The sequence below is a fragment of the Pteropus vampyrus genome, unplaced genomic scaffold, assembly GCF_000151845.1.
Source record: "Pteropus vampyrus isolate Shadow unplaced genomic scaffold, Pvam_2.0 Scaffold4, whole genome shotgun sequence".
Lineage (NCBI taxonomy): Eukaryota > Metazoa > Chordata > Mammalia > Chiroptera > Pteropodidae > Pteropus > Pteropus vampyrus.
The window spans coordinates 16,654,439-16,675,247 of record NW_011888785.1 but is presented as its reverse complement, the minus strand read 5'-3'; the positions used below and the strand labels follow the sequence as shown (position 1 = coordinate 16,675,247).

Here is a 20,809-nt window from a genome sequence, read left to right as displayed (position 1 = left end):
AGCAGTATTTCCCAGAGAAGTATATTTTTTTTATCTTTTATACAAAATAGAAAAAGTAAAACCTTCCTATGTATAAAATATAATTATTTAAATATTTCTTTTCTTGTTTAGAATGTCTGTGTTAAAATGTTATGATCATTTCTGTTATTTAAAAAGAAAGATATTTTTAAAATTGTACCCTTTAGGATAGCCATAAATTCAGCATAATTTATTAACTTTAAAATTTTTAAGATGATTAAATAAAATCAGGACAAAATAAAATCTTCTCTTAACATGTTTAAATGTCTTCTTGACTTAATTTTATTTTATTAGAATTGATTTTCAAAGATTCCTCTTATACAATTGACTCTGAGAAGTGCCCATCAAAAAGGATTTTGGTATCCCATGAGTAGCTTTTAAAATAGAAGTCTGGATAGAAACAAAACCAAAAATATATCAATAGAGGAAAGAAAAAGATATTGTAAGCTCAAAACTTTTTCCCACTTTCAACAACATCATATGATATTAAATGTATAGCTGACTCTTGAACAACATCAGCGTTGGGGGTACCAATTCCCTACACAGCTGAAAATCTGCATTTAACTTTTGACTGCTGAAAAACTTAACTACGGATAGCCTACTGCTGACTGGAAGTTTTACCAATAACAAATAATCAATTAGCACTTATTTTGTATGTTATATATATTATATACTGTATTACAATAAAGTAAATTAGGGAACAGAAGACATTAAGAAAATCATAAAGAAAAGAAAATACATTTATGTAATCTATTAAAAAAACTCCATGCAGTGGACTTGTGCAGTTCAAACCCGTGTTGTTCAGTTGTCCTCTGTATAAAAAAAGTAGACTTGTTCCTAAAATGCCCACATTTTCTGCTTTCGTAATGGCGAATATGAGACAAGGGAATTGGAGGATGTCCAACTTTTGTTTATAGGGAAAGATTGGACATTTAAGTCTTTTATTATTATTCACACTGAAGATTATTTCAGTTAATCTTTAATTTGCAATAAAATTAACTTCAATAAACATAGATAATTTATTGTCTAGAATCTATCTTGAAATTGATAACTATTTGCCATGGACAGATGTGAGACTAGTGTAACAATCCAGCAAGAGATGGTGAGGTGGACCTAAGGAGAAGGAAGGAAAGAGGGAAATTATAAATCAAAGCCATTCGATTTTGTAATTTTGTAAGTGGAAGAAATCTATAATGAAACAAGACTTCTGGCTTTGGAGAAAGGATAGATCGTGATGTTTAGTCGTGAGTTGTAGAACATTGCAGAGGTAATACTGGTTGGAGAACTGTTTGAGATACCTATTGAAGATCTAAGTGATATTTTTTATGTAGAAATCTAAAGATTTAGGGGAAGATTAAAACTAGAGACATATGTTTGAGATCAACAGCATATAGATAGTAACTGGAGAGACAGGATTAAATAAAATCATCCAGGAAAATTTGTCAAGTGCAGAGATAAGAGGCTAATGCCAAACCTCATGCAAACACCATTAAAAAAAAAAAAACTTTTTGTTTTGTTTGATGGTTGTTTATTGATATACTCTAAGAGCAGCAATAAAGAATTTTCAAGCAACTTTAGCACATCATAAGATACTTAATATAAGTCCTCTAGTAATGAGAGGACTCCATTAAAAATTGGTGTAAAAAAGGAAATTGCCGACCAGTTCCCATGACTGTGGAATGAGAAAGAAATAGAAAAGCCTTCCTCTACTCTTCCCCAGGGACTGACTCATAGACTAGAGAAGTTTCTCTCTTTTCAGCCTAAGTGCCAGATGGTAAATTATTACCCCAGTAGTTCCTGTCTGTTTGGAATCAAGTTTTGAATAAAGGAGCTCCTCACCTAGAAATATTGATTTTCTGATTAACTGAAAACAAGATCCTCTTTTCTGATTGTTTGGTTTGGGGAATGAGAAATATTGAGAGATAAGTGTGGGAGTTGCTGTAATATAAAAACAAAACCACCGACAAGCACAAAACAGTGGCACATCCTCTGGAAGGATTGAAGTGGTGAAAGATACTCCTTTACATCTTATTTTAGTTGACTTTCGCAAATTCATCTAGCTTTTGCCATTATGCCACTTTAGAAAGAAACAAGTCAGTGTTGCCACTTCTTTTTCAATCGCTTAGTCAAAGCAGAGACATGAGCGTTATTATTCTTGAGCCCCTATCCTAGGTTTGTGGTTTTCTCCATAGAGCTTGAGAGATTACTCAAGTCTCCAAGCAATTTTACCTCCAGCAAAAAGGAGGCATTGGAATTTGAAAGAATAATTGGACATGTGTAGAATATAAAATCTAATGTATATCTGTGTACAGCTAAAAGAGCTTTTACTGTTTGGGAACCTAAAACAATTTACTAATAAAATGCATTTGCTCTGGACTCATGACATAACCCTGTATTAATGATGCATATGGCCTTTGCAGGAACTCATGGTTGGGGTTGTGTTGATTGCCTGCAGGACAACCTCATACCTGTGTCTGCTGAGGAGTTACGTAGACCCAGATTTGAAGCCCACAGACAAATCCGAGCTGTAGATAAAGTCTTGTGAGAAATCACCTATGGATGACAGTCAATAACCTGGGGCATCAGCCACAGTTACCCACAAAGCATATACATTTGAGAAAGCCCTAGTTTGTATAACCCTGGACAAAACCAGTACTAAAAGGGCAAATAGAGGAAGATCCCAGGAGACCATGTCACTCCTTTTAACTCAAAATGACGGGAGTAAATTTAAAAGAAAAGAAGTGGTCAACAGTGTCCATTGAAGCTGAGGGAGCTATTAAGATAAGGCCTGAAGAGTCTCCATTGGTTGATGCTGAGTGATTGGTCAGCTTAGGGCAAATATTAGAAGTACTGTCAGGTGATTTATTCTGTGTTCCTGTCAGAAGATACAGCTAGGCTCAGGGTGGCAGCAGATGTTGCATAACCATCTTAAAGGGATATGAAAAGGAATTCTTTGATTAGATAAGAGGTTAACTATAAAGCTTTGGAACTCTTCTGGAGAAATCTAAGATTCTGCTGTGCTTCATTGCCCAACTTTGAATAATTGGTATGAATAGTAAAACAGCAAAAAGTTTTACCATAGTTTAGGGTCTTTGATTAGTTAGAAGTGGTAATGTCTTAAAGTTGGATACTCTGACTTGTGAAACAAGCCATTTAAGGTGCCCATAGCAACATACACCCTTTCAAATGCACGTGCTCAGCCAAAGCAGCCGTGTGTAGGTAACCTGTACTCATCTGGTTAGCATTTCACTTTGCTTTTTGACTTTTAATTCACACTAAACATTAATGCAAGAAGTTTTGATAATAACCTGTGAACTTCATCCTTTTTAAAAGGTAGTGTAGCTCTCTTCCTGTAGTGTAACCATAGCAACTGACAAGGAACAGAGAAAGAAATCTTTCACACATGCTGTGCTAATTAATCCTGTCCTACTGTTTTCCTTCAGCTGGAGGATGCAGTGTAATAAATTTTGCATGAGTAAGCGTGTTTTGATGCATGAACTGTATAAATACATAGCAATATCTTTATAGAAATATTTATAAAAATAGTTATATATTCCTACTTCAAAGTATACGTTCTTTTTTTTATTTTTATTTTTTGAGTCATTGTTTTAATAATTTGCTTGCTCTCTGAAAAGTTTTGGGATTTATTTGTCTTTTTAACCAAACAGAAATATTTGTAGGGTGAAAACCTTTTATTTATCAGTATACAAGACACTTTCCACAATAAGCTGTTTTAATACTTTATTAAAGTGAAATGAATTTTTCTCAAGCAATGCAGAAGAATGTACCTAAAAAATATAATAGCATTCTTCAGTATATGACACCATTAAATGCAACCTATTTTAAGAAACTTAACACATTGAAAAGTTATATAGAAAACTCATTTTTACTGTTGATCTGGGAATTTATGTGGCCCATGTGAATGGAGTTTGGATAGTCCTTGATCTGAAAATGTGGGAAGGAGGAAAATAATGTAGACAAAGCTTTTTCTATTTATATTTTCCAGAAATAGTTAACCAGCTTTATAAACTTATGTACAGAGTGAACATAATTGACCTGAATCAACATATAATTATTTAGATTCATACTATCTAAGTTATTTATAGGTCTTGTTCTCCCTTTAAAACTGAGAATATCGTGTGTGTGTGTGTGTGTGTGTGTGTGTGTGTGTGTGTGTGTGTGTGTGTGTATTTATAAATAGCCTGGTATTCTGAGCTGTCAAAGAAAATCTCAGATATTTTCATTCTCCTATCCCCCTGGCCTCCGTTTCTGTCAACGGGGCTTCAGGAAAACCAAGAGCGTCCAGCCTGAGTGTTTTTGGCATCCCATTTGTCTTTACAATAGCATATGGAACGAGTCAGAACTTATTTCAGGACTTGTACTTAGCTCTTTGGTCTCCTTATAGAAAGATACTTATTGGAGGAACTAAATCTTTTGATAAAATTACTAAATTCTGGAAACACTACTATCCTGATTGTCCTGTTGTTCAGTTTTGCCTGAATCGAGATAGAAAAAACCTTACAGAGAAAAGATGAAAGGGATTAAGAAGTACAAATTGCCAGCTATAAATATAGTCAGGGGGATGTGAAGTACAGCATAAGGAATATAGTCAATAATATTGTAATAACTATGTATGGCGTCAGCTGGGAACTAGACTTATTGCGGTGATCACTTCATAAGTATATAAATGTCTAATCAATATATTGTACACCTGAAACTAATATAATATAGAATGTTAACTCTAATGAAAAATAAATTTAAAAGAAAAAGAAAGTAGAGGTTGTTATGCAAATCTGTTATCAAAAATACTTATTCTCTTCATGCACATAAAAGTTGGGGACCACATATGTGTATGTATGTTTGTATATAATCTGTAGATTTTAATATGGAATACTTATAAACATTAACCAATTTTTAATATACTATTGGATTATTATAAAAACCGTGCTGTAGAAAAAAATCATGTTACTGTAATCATAGCTGAATTAATTAGAAATTCTTTGTCTCACCAGCTGTCCTATTAATTTTAATATTTACATATAGTAAAGGAAATATCAAGTGTTTAATAAACAGGAAAAAAAATCATGTTCCTAAGTAATACATAAAAATTTAAATAATCAGAACATGAAAATGAATATGTTATAGTAAAGTATTCTAAAAATGTAGATGCTTTGAGCATCACAGTGATAATTACTTTACACTTGTCATTAATGAATGTTCCTAGATAGAAAGCTATTACACAGATTTTTTTTCTTTTAAAAAATAACATCTATAGATTTTGTGATTTTTAAAGAAATTATATATTCATTGTAGAAAATAGGAAAAATATGTTTTCTGTTATTTTTTCTATGCATAAATATTTATGGTTGTGAGAACAAACAGCACATACATTATAACTTAACATATTATCATGACCATTTTCCCAGTTTTTAAAAATTCTTAGAAAACATTTTAATTTTATTTAACAACTCCTTTATAATTTATTTATATAGTTTTCAAATGAGCATCCTGAATAATTTCCTGGTGAATGTTTCAGAACACTGAAACCAAAGAAGTTTTAGAAAAACTCTTTGAGAAAAGTGTCATATTCTCTTCTTTCAAATTCATAATGTCCATTAGAAAAATTAAGGGCACTGAGAAGTCTCGCTGTATGGAAACTTAACTTATTAAACAATCTTTTCTGAAAAGAATTTGACCTTGAAATGCTTTCTAATGATACTTATTTATAACTCTCAAAGCTAGAGGTCCATGAAACATTCTTTGGAAAGTCCAGGAGACGTCTAAGCTTCTGTTTAATATCTAAACATTTGTGGCTCATTTGTTTACTCTCCTGGGATTTTATTAGATTCATGATGCTTTATTATACAAATGATTTATTGATTTGTAGCATATATTTGAATCAAATAGACCACAATATGTTTCCCCAACCTTTCTAGTACCTTCACATTGTGTTCATGATTCTGTATTACAATATCATGCTTGACCTTTTAAAACTGTGAACATTCAAATTTAAATTTCCTTTTTCTATTAGTGCCTATTAAAATTCTTTATGTTTCATGTAACCCACAGGTCTTGCAAGAGCAAAATCTGTCCCTAGCCACACGTACTCCAATGAAGTGGTTACCTTATGGTACAGACCTCCAGATGTCCTCCTGGGCTCAACCGAATATTCCACCTGCCTTGACATGTGGTGAGAAATGGAAGCTTTTCTCTCTAGCTAATCTATCTGTAGTGTTTGGTCTGGGTCAAGCCTGGACAAACATCCTAACAATCTGAATGAAGATTAATGGTGGAGGAGTGTTTGCTTGTGTGTGGCAGTAATGCTGGATTTAAAAAAAAAAAACATGACTGGGAACATTTCCTAATCAGGGACTGAATTACAGATGGTGTCTGTAATGGTTCTTGATGGACAGGGGCAGAGAGATTTTTCTAACTGTTCATACAGTGATTTTTCTCCCTAAAGGTTTCAATTTGTGGCTTTAATTTATATCAAGGAAGTGTATATCACCAAGCAGCAGTATGGGATCAGAAGTAGTAGAAAGCATGTTTAAACTGACAACAAAACTCAGATAAGTGGCCTGAAAATTTTGGTGTAATTTTAGGTGCTAAATTTGGTGCAGTATACCTCTGAAAATTATTGGTATCAATTATCAAAAATGAAATAAAACAATTACTTTCAAAAAGTATCACAAGTTTAATTTCAAGAGAGTTTCGGTTTCACATGATGGTTTACTAGAACTTAAAAATCTATCATAGGAGGCCCAAAGACTGGTGAGATTTAATGCACAATTATTACTAATGATAAAATATAATGAGTTCCCAGTCTAGTATGATCTAAATCAAATAATCGAATAAGAGAATAATCTTATTTCTAGCACCCAGAAAAGGCTTACTTGTGATCATTGAAAATGTTCTTTAATTAATAGAAATATCCCTTTTCTAGATTCACAATTGTGTTCAAAGCAAAAGAATTCACATAGCATGTGGTTATTTTATAGCAGGAATCGTCTTCCATGAAAGACTATGCTCCCATATACAGAATTCAGCTACATGTTCATATAATGTTTATGATCTCAATAAAACTTCAGCATGTGTTGTTTATCTTACTTCCATGTACTTACTTCACAGCTCTGCCTTCAGTAATCTTGGCTTTTAGTAAATTAGGATGTGATGAGGCCTGGCTTCTTCCCTCATGTTTTGGATCCAAATATTTTATGGTGAGAAAACAATCAAGTTCCCTGTGATATAGAGTACAGTGTTGATTTTCTTAATTTAGGTTCCAGCAACCCCTCTAGGAATGGAATTTGGGGATCTTTGAAACCACTGAAAATATAGACAATATTTTGTGTACACATGGATATATTTATTTTTATGGAGTATAGATCTGTAGCTTTCATTAGAGCTATAAAAGAATCTTGGTCATCAGCCTAAGATCTGTTGCCATAGACTTGGAAGAACGCTTTATAATAAATCTGATACCATTGTAATTCATGTTCCAAAACAGTGTGAATAAAGATGACCATCTTTGAGGAGCTGAACTAATCTATTTTTTTATCTTACTTCCTGGCCTTTATTTATTTGTTTTGGATATGTTTTTTTATACAATAAGATTTTTTCCCCCCAAGTCTAGGAAGGAGCTTGTGCAAAATAGATTTTTTGATCATTAATTGTAATGGAGAAAAAATTAGAAATAAAGGTCAAAGAATACATCAGGATATCAGTTACTAACTTTCTCATTCCCTTCCTCCTTCCTGCCTTATAGTTGAGAGTAGGCTATGCAAATAATCATTACTTAATATCTTTGAGTTATGGAATATTTTTCCTTATTTTTTGAGTATGGAAATTCTGGGTTGTCTTTCAGAGAAGTCAGTTAAGGACTCTGCTATTAGAACATAGTTTGGAAATATTTGTGGCTTGGAGCCAGTTTTCTTTTAGTGTTTGGCAGTTCAGTTAAGACCTACTCTCATTCATAATCTGGAGAAGCTGTTTTTATACACTGGAGAAGCTGTTTTTATACAGTGGCTAATTTTTCCCAAACCTTTAAAAATGCTCTTTAAAGTACAAAGAACTACATGGATTGTGACTTGCTGATAAGTCTGTTTCTGATAGGTAGTATTTGATTTCCTGTCTTTTTTTTTTTTTTTTCTTTCATGTGCGTGCATTTGTTCTCTTAAAGAAGAAGGCTTGGGTGCTTTCAGAGACATAACGAAGCAGAAGAAGAAGATTGTTATTTAAGAGAAAGAGAGGAAAATTGATAGAAAATAGTAGACCTCAAATGTCATTTTGTCTGCATGCCAGGATTATTCATCAGCAAAAACAAATAGTGAATGTGTTAGCATTTTCCCATGCTTATTGGCTCTTCATTTCCAAACCCTAAAATCTGAGTTATGTCTATGCCATTCCTGTCATTCTGAATCTGATTTCATTCCAAGCCATTTTCCAAGAGCCATTTTGTTATTATCCTCTAAGCCAGGTAAAATGTACGTATTTTTTCAGTTAGAGAGACGTTCACAGGGCACTGATTTTTGCTGGGTATTCAGAGACCTGGAAATGGGACTATAATTGAGTTATGGTTCAGCTGCACCAAGGAGAAGTGCAAATATTAACCCACGGACAATAGCAGGGAGGCAGGTGGCAGTGGTTTCAGGCTGTTTTTACAGTTCATTTACCATCCTGGGACAGTAGGGTAGTAACTAAAAACTAACGATCCCTACACAGTGTTACATTTTCCAGTTTTCTGTTTAAATAGCTGCAGGCAATAAAAATATTAATGAAGACACGTATGCATTAACACTGGCAGCAAGCGATGGAAATCAGCTCCCCACTTTATGATTTACTGCTCTAGGTCTTCAGCACCATGGTGTATGCGAATATACTGTGTGATTCGAGCACTCATCAAAAAAGACAGTTTTTGATACTTTTGTCTCCTTCCATGAAGAAAGCTTGAAGCAGAGGAATAAAATGGGACATTGTCTCATGTCTAACTTCTCTTAATTTTTGGATTTCATAACTCTTTGAAAGTCAAAGCATAGGAAATCATCTTTAAGCTTCTAAACCAAAAGGACTTACCAAGTGCTGAAAACCACGTTAAGAGAAATGCAGACATGAAAAGCAGCTTACCTGTGTATCTCCTCCCTTGTCAGGGAGTTTGGTTCTGGCTGTGGAGGTCATTGCTCTAATAAGCTTTATATTCTTTTATAGAAGCTCACAGATATGTTTAGAGAGACATTTGTTTTCTAAAGCAGACGGTCACTTGGGATTATTTTAAGGGATTGATTTTTAACATAAGGTGACTAAGTTATCTGTACTAATAAATAATTATCTCATCAAGATCGTAGTGCTTTAGTGGGGGGCCACAATATTTATTAGCACTACCTTGTGGTATCAGTTACAGTGCTCACCAACATGGTGTGTGAAGAATGATAGCATGTCGGTCTCTTCCTTTTATCATCTGTTTAAAAGCTAATTAACATATTAGCTGTGCTTGTCAAAATGTGGGGCAAATCATTTATAAATAAGCCTGTCAAATATAATGAGATTGCATATTAAATCACCCTTTCCTCTATTACATCTCTGATTTAAGATTAAAATTAATTTATTTAACATTGTAGCAGCTGGGTGGTTAGAAAAAATTTCCATATCGGTCTTGATATATAGAAAAAAAAAGTCACCATCAAAATTGATTTTGCATATATCAGAAAAGAAATTGCCTATTTATTGAGTATTATAAGGCCGTTTAACATTAGTTTTTATTAAATAAGCCTAATCACCATATATATTGGCAACATACAGAGTTCTGTCATCATCCTTAGTAATCTCTCTTGAACCGAGGAAATTTATGTAATAAAATAAGGTTTGTGAGGACTCAGGTTTATTTACCAGTGTTTTAAGAGAGAGAATCATAAATGAATCCTACTATAGCCCCCATCTTGAGTAATTGAGTAATAGCGGTGATAATAATTGAGTCTTAAGTAATAGTAATAATATTAACAATAATAGGTACTTTTATTGAACACAAACTGCCTTCTAAGCTCTCATACATTTTATTTGTTTTTTTTCCACACGAGAAAATAACTTTTGATTTACAGTTCTATAAAGCATATGAACTCTGGGCTGTTATACATTTTAATGACCTATATACTGTACCATGATACAGTGGAAGGAAACAAAATCCAGGGAGACCGGGTAGGATAGCGAAGATCACGTAGTCAGTAGCGCCAGTATTCACACTCAGGGCTAACCTATTCCCAAGCCCTTTCCCTTTACAACGCATTTCTAATAATAATGATTACGTAATTGGCTTTTATTTTACTAGTAAAGGAATTTTAAAACACAAATGCAGTAAAATTTTGATTTTATCACTTAGATTATGCTCTGAGACACGTTGGATCCCTTGCGGACTTCGAGTAGAGTGTACGGCTTTCGCGCTCACGCAGCAGCCCTGAGGCCTGCCTTTCTCCTCTCACATCAACATTCTGTGTTATATAGTTTTATTCAAGGAGGAGTTTCTTTGAAATAAACTTACATGAATCACTGAATTGAATACATTTTCACGGGACTAATACCTCTGTTCACATGTATTTTCCCAACTCCTAACCATTACTTACCACTTCTGCTAAAATGAATGAGTCCATTTAAAAAAGAATGCTAGTAAAAATGAGAATTTGAGTTCAGTAGCTACATAAAGTCATTTACATATTTCCAATTTATGTTCCAATTTCCAGCATATTTACACTATTTACATATTTTCTAATTAATCAGGTCATATGACCAAAGAGGATTCAGGTTAGTCACTGTCAGAAGTAACAACTCTAAGAGCTCTGGTGAGCTGCTCAAATAATATATAATCCATGTGACTTGTTGGTGTAGCTACTGACAACGGAACATAACAAAAGATCTGGTGACAGTCAGAAGAGCATCTAGGTGGTCGAAAGCTGAGCTCAATGGCAGCCATGGTTTCTGAGCCCGCCTCCAGTACCAAACTCCCTTATAGTGTCTTGAGTGATCTTATAGTATATCTCATCCATACCAGGATACCTTTGAGAGTTAATAGTAATGCTGCCAGGATAGTAGGTATAAAACAGGGATTTAGCTGTGACATGTGGTCATCTCTCTCAGAAAGCACTAGAGCAATGACTTGTTAAATACCAGTAGTCAGAAGAGACTCGATGCATTAGAGTGCTTAAATCACACTGGAGGGACTGCTGGCTACAAACTCAAATTCCTTGCGGAAAACTTGTATGACATTGCTTAATGATAAATTGTCTCCAAAAGTGCATTTCTCTAATATTAGATTATTATGGCATTACATTGCTGGATTTAACGATGGCTTTGGAGTGCTAACCAGTTCCATTTTTCTATCAAAAGCTTAGCATGGTTATAGTTTTAACATACCGCGTTGTTTATCAGTGTGTGTTTGTAAGAGGAGGAGCATATGTGTGTTTTCAATGGGTATATTTGGTCATTTATTTAGTGATATTGGTTAAATAATAATATGTAAAATGAGGCCTTATATATAGTCTTCACTAATACCTTGGAGGTATTGCAGATAAAGCAATGAAGCAATAACACGAGTTGAAATATTTTTGCTGGTGGAGGGTTTTACATTTAATTTGTAAAAAACTCAATACCTGTGAAGTGCAATAAAACGAGATGTGCCTGTATAGCACCCAAGGGTGCTATAGGATATATCGAAGAAATGAAAGCTGCTATTTTTAGTTATAGGGAGATTAACGTACCATTTATGTCTAGAGAATTAGAGAGGAATTTGGTCCAGGATGTTCTCATCTTGAGAGAGAGAGAGAGCGCGCACGCAAGCGAGCGCGTGAGTGAGTGAGCACGTGTGTGTGTGTGTGTGTGTGTGTGTGTGTGTGTGTGTGTGTGTGTGTAATTTGGAAATATAAGGGCTCAAAGTTTAGAGAACATTGGTTGTATATTCGTGCCTTTTGTGTTTTAAGTTGTGTGTTTATTCCTGTAGAAATCAATTATCTGATCATGTACCAAGCAGTCAATTTGCTACATAAAGGTGAGGCAATCTTGTAGTAGAAAACACACTGAAAGCCTAAATTAAATTGTCTCTGCCACCCCTTCCCTCTATAAACTTGATTGACCAAAACCCTTAGCTATTCCATACTTTCAATTTCCTAATAAGAAAACTATGATAATAAAACATATTTTAGATATAACCAATAACTAATAGCTGCCACAATAGTCTCATCAGCAAAAATAGTAATCTCCTGGCTCACTCATACTATCCTCTAATCCTGTTTCCCAGAAGCAACTACTTCTTTTAGTATCTACCTCTATATGTCTTAAACAATTGTTTATGTTGCTGTTTATTAATTTACTATTTTAGACATTATCTACTCAGTAGGTGTTATGGTAGATGAGCATTTAATTTCTTCCATCAACCTTCCCCTACTCCACCTTGACCTCATTCTCCCAATATAGAATCTATATCATGTTTTGAAACATTAATATGTAAATACGTGCTTAAGTCAAGTAGTATTCATGATATGTTTAGTTTCTTGAATAACCTTTTGTTCTTCTTGGACTTTACAATTGTCTCTGATTTTTATTAATTTTGTTGTCTTTGTTCCTGTTAATTATTTATAGCTATAAAAGATTTGTCAATTATGTGTGAAAAAAAACTTCCAAATCCTTAAACATATCAGCAAATCTATCAATCCCATTTAATTCTCTTGACGTCTCCCTCCTTCAACCTTTTCCTTGAAATTTCCCTCTGTCGGCTCCCTGATTTCTTGTCTTAGTATAGCTGAACATCTGTCATCTTGGAACATCCATTTGCTTCTCTCCTGTTGTTTTAGGTCCTAAGATAGTTAGTTATTGTCTGTTTCCCTCCAGATATGTTCTTTACCCCCTTCTGCCCTGCCCTGTGTCCTAGATGCCTGGCCCCGAGGGACTGCATCATCCACACTGTCTTGGCTATGTTTCCAGTTGGGTTCAGGCAACAGACTAGTGGGAGAAGAGGGAGATTGTACATTCTTTCCTAAATCTTCCCTACTTTAGCCCATATTTGAGGGGAAGTCCGTGGCTTTCACTGTCAATAGATTTCAATAACATTTGACTTTTTTAATTCTAGGGGGAATAATGGCTTTTAGTTCTAATGGCTTCCTGCTGTTGCTAGCCTCTTAGCGTTTCAGTGCCTTATCGGTTCCCTTACACCTCTGGAAGTAGTTACTTTGTTAAAGTTTTTTCTGGGTTGGATTCATTTTCCTTCTGGACCTTTATTGGTTACAGATTCCCTAGTTCCTGTATTCCATGTCTCCTCCCTTAGTTTCCTAAGAAAGAATGCATTAGAGATAGTTATCAAATATCTTATCATTTTCTGGAAATGTTCATTCTACTCCCTCACACATGATTGATAAAGTTTCAATCTGATTATATAATTAGGCTTTTCCCCTTCAGAATTTTGAATGCATTGCCTAATCTCTTTAGAGCATCTAGTATTGCTGCTAAGTCTGACTCCATTCTCGTTCGCAGCTGTTTCTGTGCCTCCTCCTACTTTCTCTCTGGAAAGTATGAGGCTCTGCCCTCCATCCTTGGTATTCTAAAATGTCATGATAATGAACTTTGTGTCTTTTTCTGTTGGTGCTGTGTAGGTTCCCTTCGATATAAAGGCATCCTTTTCAGTTCCTAGAAAGGTTGTCAAATTTCTTTTTTATATGATTTCTTTCCTTCCATCACCTTTGTCTTTGCTTTTTGTGAAAGTGTATAATAGTTTGATACCGGATCTCCTATCTCAATACTCTTTTTTTAAACCTTATTTCTTATTTTACAACTTTTTACCTTCCAAACCGTCTATTCTTTTTTCAAAATTTGCTATCATATGTATAACCTCCACTTCTTTTTTTCTCTGGTTTCTATTGGAAGCTTTCCTCAAATATCAACGTGAGTGGAATCCTTGACTGTCTATTTACTTTTATAAATGAGTCACTAATTGACTTGTTCGTTCATTATATATGGTTCAGACAAAAAGCTGGACTTTTCATTGAGAGATCCTGAAATGTCAGTGTCTGAAGGCCTATTTTTTGTTCTTCTTCAGATACTGATTTCTGGCAGCTGACATTCTCACAATGGGAGAGGGGAGCTGATGGTCACACAGACCAATAAACATATTTTTCACCTAATTCCCTTTTTTTCAGCTCTGTGCCTCATCCTGCTTTCACTTTTTATCCTCGTTTTGAAGTCTTTTGGATTTGATTTCTCCAGAGAATAAATACTCAGTATCCTGCTGGTAGGTTGGGGTGGGAGATGGTCAAAGAAAACCAGTTGGTCAGTTGCTCTGTACAAACTTTTAACCCTCCACCCTATTTCCAGTTGTCCGAGTCACCTACACACTCTCTAGAACATGTGTCCCCAAGTCCTGAGTCTCTTCTGAGTTGTTGTAGATAAATACTGACTTTAACTTGAAGATGTAACTGCCTGTAGTGTGCCTAGATTGCCACACCTTCATCCATGCCTTCTGGAAAAAGATTATCTCTCATCCATTTGTGTCTCATCTATTTATTTTATCCTTCTTTAAAATTTTATTCTTTAACTGACACTTTAGTCACTTTAGGGAGGGAGGGAGGGAAAATCTAAGCATGTTCAGCTTTTGTTGCTAATTTAATATTCGTGGCTTTAACTATAGACAATTGACTGCCAAGGTCCTTCCCTGGAGAAATTGGTGATTTTGCTCAGACGCAGATTTGAATTGCAGGTGCTGATGGGTGAAAGCCAATCAAATAGTACAGGACAGGCAGGAACCTTTTGCTTTGCCAATGTGTTAGTATAGTGGTAGAAATTTGTAATCCTTACCACCTAAGTGTTAGTGAAATACTGACAACCTATTTATGAAAAAAATAAGTACTCGAAAGCCATATGCTTTTTGATGAGCTGGTGATGAAAGGGAATAGAATGTGAAGTGATAGTTCTTAAAAAGATAAAAATATTCCATAAATTGAAAGAATTGATTACAGAAAGTTGGACTTTGGATCAATAGCATACATGAAGCCAACATAAGTTTGCTATTAAAACAAGCAGAAGCAGTTGGTGAAATTTTTAATAAATGTTCCAGTCAATATAAAGTTTCTAGTACAATGACAGTGAAAAGGTAGACAATTTACATGCACAGGAAAGATGTGATTGAACGGGAAAGTGATTGGAGAGAAACTAGGAGCTTATAGAAACATCATTGCGTGACTATAGTTAGTAAAGGGATTTGGGTGTCTGTACTCTTCATTAAAGGATGGAAGTGGGAATTTCTATGCTGTTGTAACATTTGTGAATTAATTCCACAGGACACTGCATTATTCAGAGTATATTTTAATTAAGAATCATATTTTCATTTACTAGTATTCTGCTGTATGAATTAATATAACTTAATGTACTAGTAGCTTTCTTGACATTAGATGCTATATTATGTAATCGATAAAAGGTTTAATTTTGTTTCTTTTTTTCAGTTTTGCTCTTCAAATGCATCCCTAGATTCCGGTTTATAAAAGATGTTCTGGATGGAGAGAAATAATACAATAATTAAAAAATAAAGTCTAACTTAGCCAAAATAACCTATCACTGGCCAAGAAACAGCCTGCTAAATTTCATGAAAAAAATAAACTAAAACAAAACTCAATCATAGTCTGTGACAGGCACTTACTAATTATTAAAGACAGTGTCTGAATAACTTTCTGTTTTCCTATACAAATGTTCATGTTTTGCTATGGTATTTCATGTTTCTTTATATTTCCATGTGACAATAGATTTCAAGAAGGAGATATTTATATATAACTGTGTTTTCTATAGAATCTGTCAAGGATTTTTTGTTCTTATTGATAATCTAATGGTTCTTCCTTCATTGTTAGCTTTTACTGTGTTTCCTCTGAAAGTGGAATATATTGATAGTCTAACATAAATAAATTTAAAAACTTTATCAACTATAAAATTGCATGTTTGTCATATTTATTCCTAACATGTTCGATTTAGAAACTCTTTCAGAATTTTAACGACCCAGTGAAATCAATTTGTTTTATTGTTATTTTATGACCATTTTATACCCCTTGCCCCACAAAATCTGAAGATGCTTACTTAAGTTGCACACACTAGCTGTTGGTGGTGGTGTAGAAAAAAAAAGTCCCCTTCCCACAAAGATCTCTCTTACGCAATATGAGTATCTTCATTCATTCATTCATTCAACAAAATCTTGCATATTTTCCAGAGTTTCAATAGTAAAAAAGGCCTGATTCCTGCCTGCCAGCAACACCAACTACTGCAACTGAACTGCACAACTCCAGGGGCGTTATTCACGTTGTAGTCTGTGTGTAATGTCTAGTCTAAACATTCCAGGGCAAGTCTTTGAGAATGTTTCAAAAAGCCCATGGACTTCACCAGAAAATGGACAATAAGGATTTACAATGGATAGGTTTTTGCCTTAAGGTCTTACATATACTATCTAAGATATCAGATGATTGTCAAATATTTTACTGTCAAATATTTTCTCAGCAGTTACTCTCTTTGTGATATGCTAGATGTGGTTTCTCTAAAAAGATTGCTTGAATATGTCATTTGCTTTGATCTTTCAGATAATTATCCGTGAACACTTTTTCCCCTAATTCCCCATAATATTGCAGGAGGATTAATACATTTGCAGGGAGAAATCTTATAATATGACTTCCTTGTTCTGCATAAGCTGTCACATAAACAGAGATTAAAGATGTGCAGGGCTTATTATTTTGTTTTTCCTTGTCCGAACTGATCTACAGTTATTCCTTGGAGAGGTGCTTTCACTGGTAGCATTTTAAGTGACTAGTCAAATGGTACTTCTCTCTTCCTTTATTATTCCATGGTACAAGAAATATTTCTCTGGTATTGAATGCAATATTTTGAGGTTTCCATTTTTTACTTATAGTAGTCCTTAGTAGTCCTGTTTACATTTTTGTATTAATTGTGTTTAGTTTCTGGATGTTCCTAGTCTGTATATTTTCAATTATCTATATATAATCTGTGGTTGTTATTTTAATATTTTATCTCTGGGATCTTCACTATCTATTGAAATTTGTTTTGAATTTTCAAACATTTTTAAATATCAACAACCTTTTTATTTTTAGTGTGCTAGCAATAGTGATAGACTTCAGTTTTTAAGGATAGTTTTATTGTCTGCCCAAACCTTAATTTTGAAGACTCGATTTAGGTTTTATTTTTATCTTTGTTAGCATTTATGTCACCAAGAACGAGAAGAAAATTGCCATCTCTATTTATTATTCTTTTTTATTGTGACCAGGCTGACCAAATAAAGAAACATTCCAATTGAGGAGGCAGCATGGCATAATGAAGGGATCACTGACCTAGGATCCTGAGCCAGTTTCGGGTTCTGGGGCAGAAACGAAGACAGTTAAACATGTAATACAGTTTTCTTACACGTAAAAATCAGAACATCGACTTAGGCACTCTCTAAAATTTCATCGCTAAATTTTAGCATTTGAGTAAATCATACTGCTGAACCAGAGGTTTCCATGGAGACTGCTGGAATTCCTTCAGAGTGACTTATAAATGAAGCTAGTGTTTAGATATTTTGGTGAAATTGCTGATTTTTTTAGTATTTAACTTTATATGATAATATTAGTTCTAAATCAGGTTTCTTTCTCAACTGCAGTTTCTTGTGTGTATTACGGAGACTAGTTTATGTAATTCATTTGTTCATTTTAAAGGTATTTATTGAACACCTACTTTGCACCAGGTCCTGGGGCTTAGAGAGATGAGAAAGATCCATCCTCATACTTTCCGGGTTAGAGAGAAAGACAGTATGATGAGCTATACCACAGTAGGTACAGTGACGGCTTAGAGGTAAAGGTGATAAATTTATCTTTGGTGGATGGTTGAGGAGAGGTAGGGGGGTCAGAGGAGGTGTCACCAAGTGGTAATTACTTGGCATGACATGTCAAAGCCATCTTTCCAAGTTGACAAAACTAAGGTTGAAGGAAGGACGTGAAGGCCAATACCATGGACAAAAATATCCCACTAAAGGGTGAAGCAACAGATATTTGTAGGTAGGAAGAAGAGCATAGTTTAAGAAGCAGGCAGAGAAAAAGGAAGGAATGGCCAGCGGGGAAGGGGAATGGTTAGAGACCATAATGGAGGGATATTTAGGAATATTTTGAATATGACAACTTGATGACTAAATGGGAGTAGTGAGGGAAAGGCAAAAGTTTTGGATGATTCCTTCATTTCTGGCTCAGGCAACTGGACCAGAAAGCAAAAATATATGTATACTGAAATACCTATATACTGAAATGAATGGATGGATGGATGGATGGGTGGATGGATGGATGAATGAGTGGGTGGATGGATGGATGGTAGATTAAAATGTGTGAGCAAGAATTATCATTGTAACTTAAGGAGCATTAATGCCAGTTGATACTTTCAGGTGGTTGGGCTTCTTGAGCTTCCTCCAAAGTCTTATTTCAGATATGGATGCTGGTAAGGGGTTCCCACTCCACTGCTTGGTACCTCCTCCCAAGCCAGCGCAGGCCACCCTGGGCCTTGGCCTTCACCAAATAAACTACATTAGCTTCCTGTACTTCATTCTTTACTTTTGTTTAATTATTGTTCTGATATGCTCAATTTAGAAATACACCTTCTTAGACATATAATTGTGTCATTTGAAAAATAAATCTTAAAGTTTCTCCTTATATTAAAAAAGTCTATTGTTTTGAAGTGAATGTTTTTTGCGATGGGCTTTTACCCACAGTCTAGGTTCGGTTTGATTTGGTTTTCATTCCCTGAGAACTAAGTACTCTGTAGAAGTATTTGACTAAGATATATTGTGCCTATCTGTGCCTAATGAAGCACTAACCCCAGTAAATGATGAGTGACAGTTTAATCAATTTGTTTCCTTCAGTCGTCACCAAGGGCATAGGGAATGTAATTTTTTACTCTTTCACTTTTCAAATACTGCAAATGCCAACTTGAAAAGATCACATCTGTTCTATGTAATAAATTTTCTTACAAGTTATTTTTTATAACTTTAAAAAATTTTTTGATCTTTTAGAAGCTAACCTCCTAGGGAACAAAACTCTTTGGTCTATTTTAAAGATATATACATTCCAACAGAGAGAAGTGAGATAAATAAATGGCAGTCTTGGTGCATCAAATCGCACTAGCTTTAATTGCATAATGGTTTATTTCAGTGAACCATGGTTACATAAAATTACCTATTAGCTTAATTAATAAGGAATCTTTCTGAATTAGTATTGCATTCCCAAGTTTAGATTGTTTAGTATTTAATTTATTTCATTACTCTTCTGTTTCTTTGTTCTTTCTTTCTCTGGAGCCTGAATCCACATTCAGAGACTTAACCCAAGTCATAAAACTCCTTTCGAAACAGAATTATCTAGATTCCTTTTGATTTTTGCTCTGCAGTTTCTGGCCTTGCATCCAACAGCATCAGTGTTGCTTAGAAGCTTGTTAGAAAGGCAGGCTCTCGGGCCTCAGCCCAGACCTAGCTAGTCAGAACCCCTTGTTCCAAGGAGAGCCCCACGTGATTGGCATCCGCATTAAAGCATGAGAGGTGCCGCTTCAGAAGCTTTCTCTCTCTTTTTTTCCCAATGGACACATAGGCTTTGAGGGAATTTCTGGTGCCAGCATGATGTTGAAAGAGAGAAAGGCCTGTGGGTGAGTTATGATTCTGTTCATCTGCTGTCCTCCTGTCAGAAACAGCTTGACGCTGTCTGTCTACAGCCCTCTCTCCAAATGTTTTGACAATGCAGATGGTTCTGAACGCCTTTAAATGATTCTCTGAACTTGAGTGGGGGTGTCATAACATTCAATTAGGAAGGTCAGTATGAGAAGGGGCAAGTCTCCCCACGTGGTAGACTGTGAGAGATGGGTGGGTCGCTGTCCTCTCTTGCACACACTCAAATGCACATGATACCAAGGGCACAGACTTCCACATTACTTACCACTGCTGATGTTAACCTTGAGCACATGGTCAAGGTACTGTTTGCCAGTTTTCTTCATTGTAAAACAATTCTCCGCTCCCCAGCCCCACCTCCATACAGTACTCTTTGTAAACAAGTTCCTAAGCTCAGCGCTCACTCCATAGCTGAGAAGTGGAGAGAGGAAGGGGGGGTTGCATTGTTTTTGATTCATTCAGTCAGCAAATACTTTTGAGCCTTTACTATGGGTCTGACACTCTGCCGTGCCTTGGGGATGAGATGATGACCACAACCTTTTCCTCGGTCTAATGGGTCTTCCATCTAGAGCAGACATATTCCAAAAAAGCAAACACAAGCTAACACCTTTTTAGTGTTGCGAAGGAAACAAACTAAGGAAAGGAGAGTGAAAAATAGGGCCTGGGCAGCAAGGAGGAACCTGCCTTACATATGGTGTTAGGGAAAGACATTTCTAAATGGAGCCATTTGAGCTGATCCCTGAATAACAAGAAGCAATTATCCATACACGGAGTGAGAGGAAATGCATTTTGAGTAGAGGTAACAATTCATGCGCAGATCCCGACATGGCCAAGAGTATTGCATCTTTTAGGCACAGACAACAGAGCAGGATGGCCGTAGCAGAAGAAACCTCATGCATAGAGGTAAAACATGAAATTAGAGAGCGTGCGGGGCCTTCACTATCTCCAGTCTCCATTCTTGTTTTTAAGGAAGAAAACAGCTTAATTTAAAATAATTAAAAATTTAATTTAATTTAAAAAGTCTGATTCCTTTTCATCGGCACAGAGGCTGATATTGGATGTAGGTAGAGGAATGCAGATGGAAAAAAATAACTTGAAAACATT

At 35.1% G+C, this 20,809-nt stretch overlaps 1 protein-coding gene and 1 long non-coding RNA gene across 3 annotated transcripts in view; both read left to right on the top strand.

Moving 5' to 3' along the window:
- Nucleotides 1-20,809, top strand: part of CDK14 (cyclin dependent kinase 14) — a 546,209-nt gene that overhangs the window by 312,360 nt on the left and 213,040 nt on the right. For both annotated transcript variants that reach the window (XM_011363849.2, XM_023533297.1), the window contains exon 8: nt 6,088-6,208. In XM_011363849.2, coding sequence (XP_011362151.1) covers nt 6,088-6,208 — 121 coding nt within the window. The remainder of the gene's footprint in view (nt 1-6,087; nt 6,209-20,809) is intronic.
- LOC111742737 lies at nt 7,245-15,961 on the top strand. Its single transcript, XR_002781445.1, has 2 exons — nt 7,245-14,275; nt 15,483-15,961. It is a non-coding gene; the product is annotated as an uncharacterized LOC111742737 (long non-coding RNA).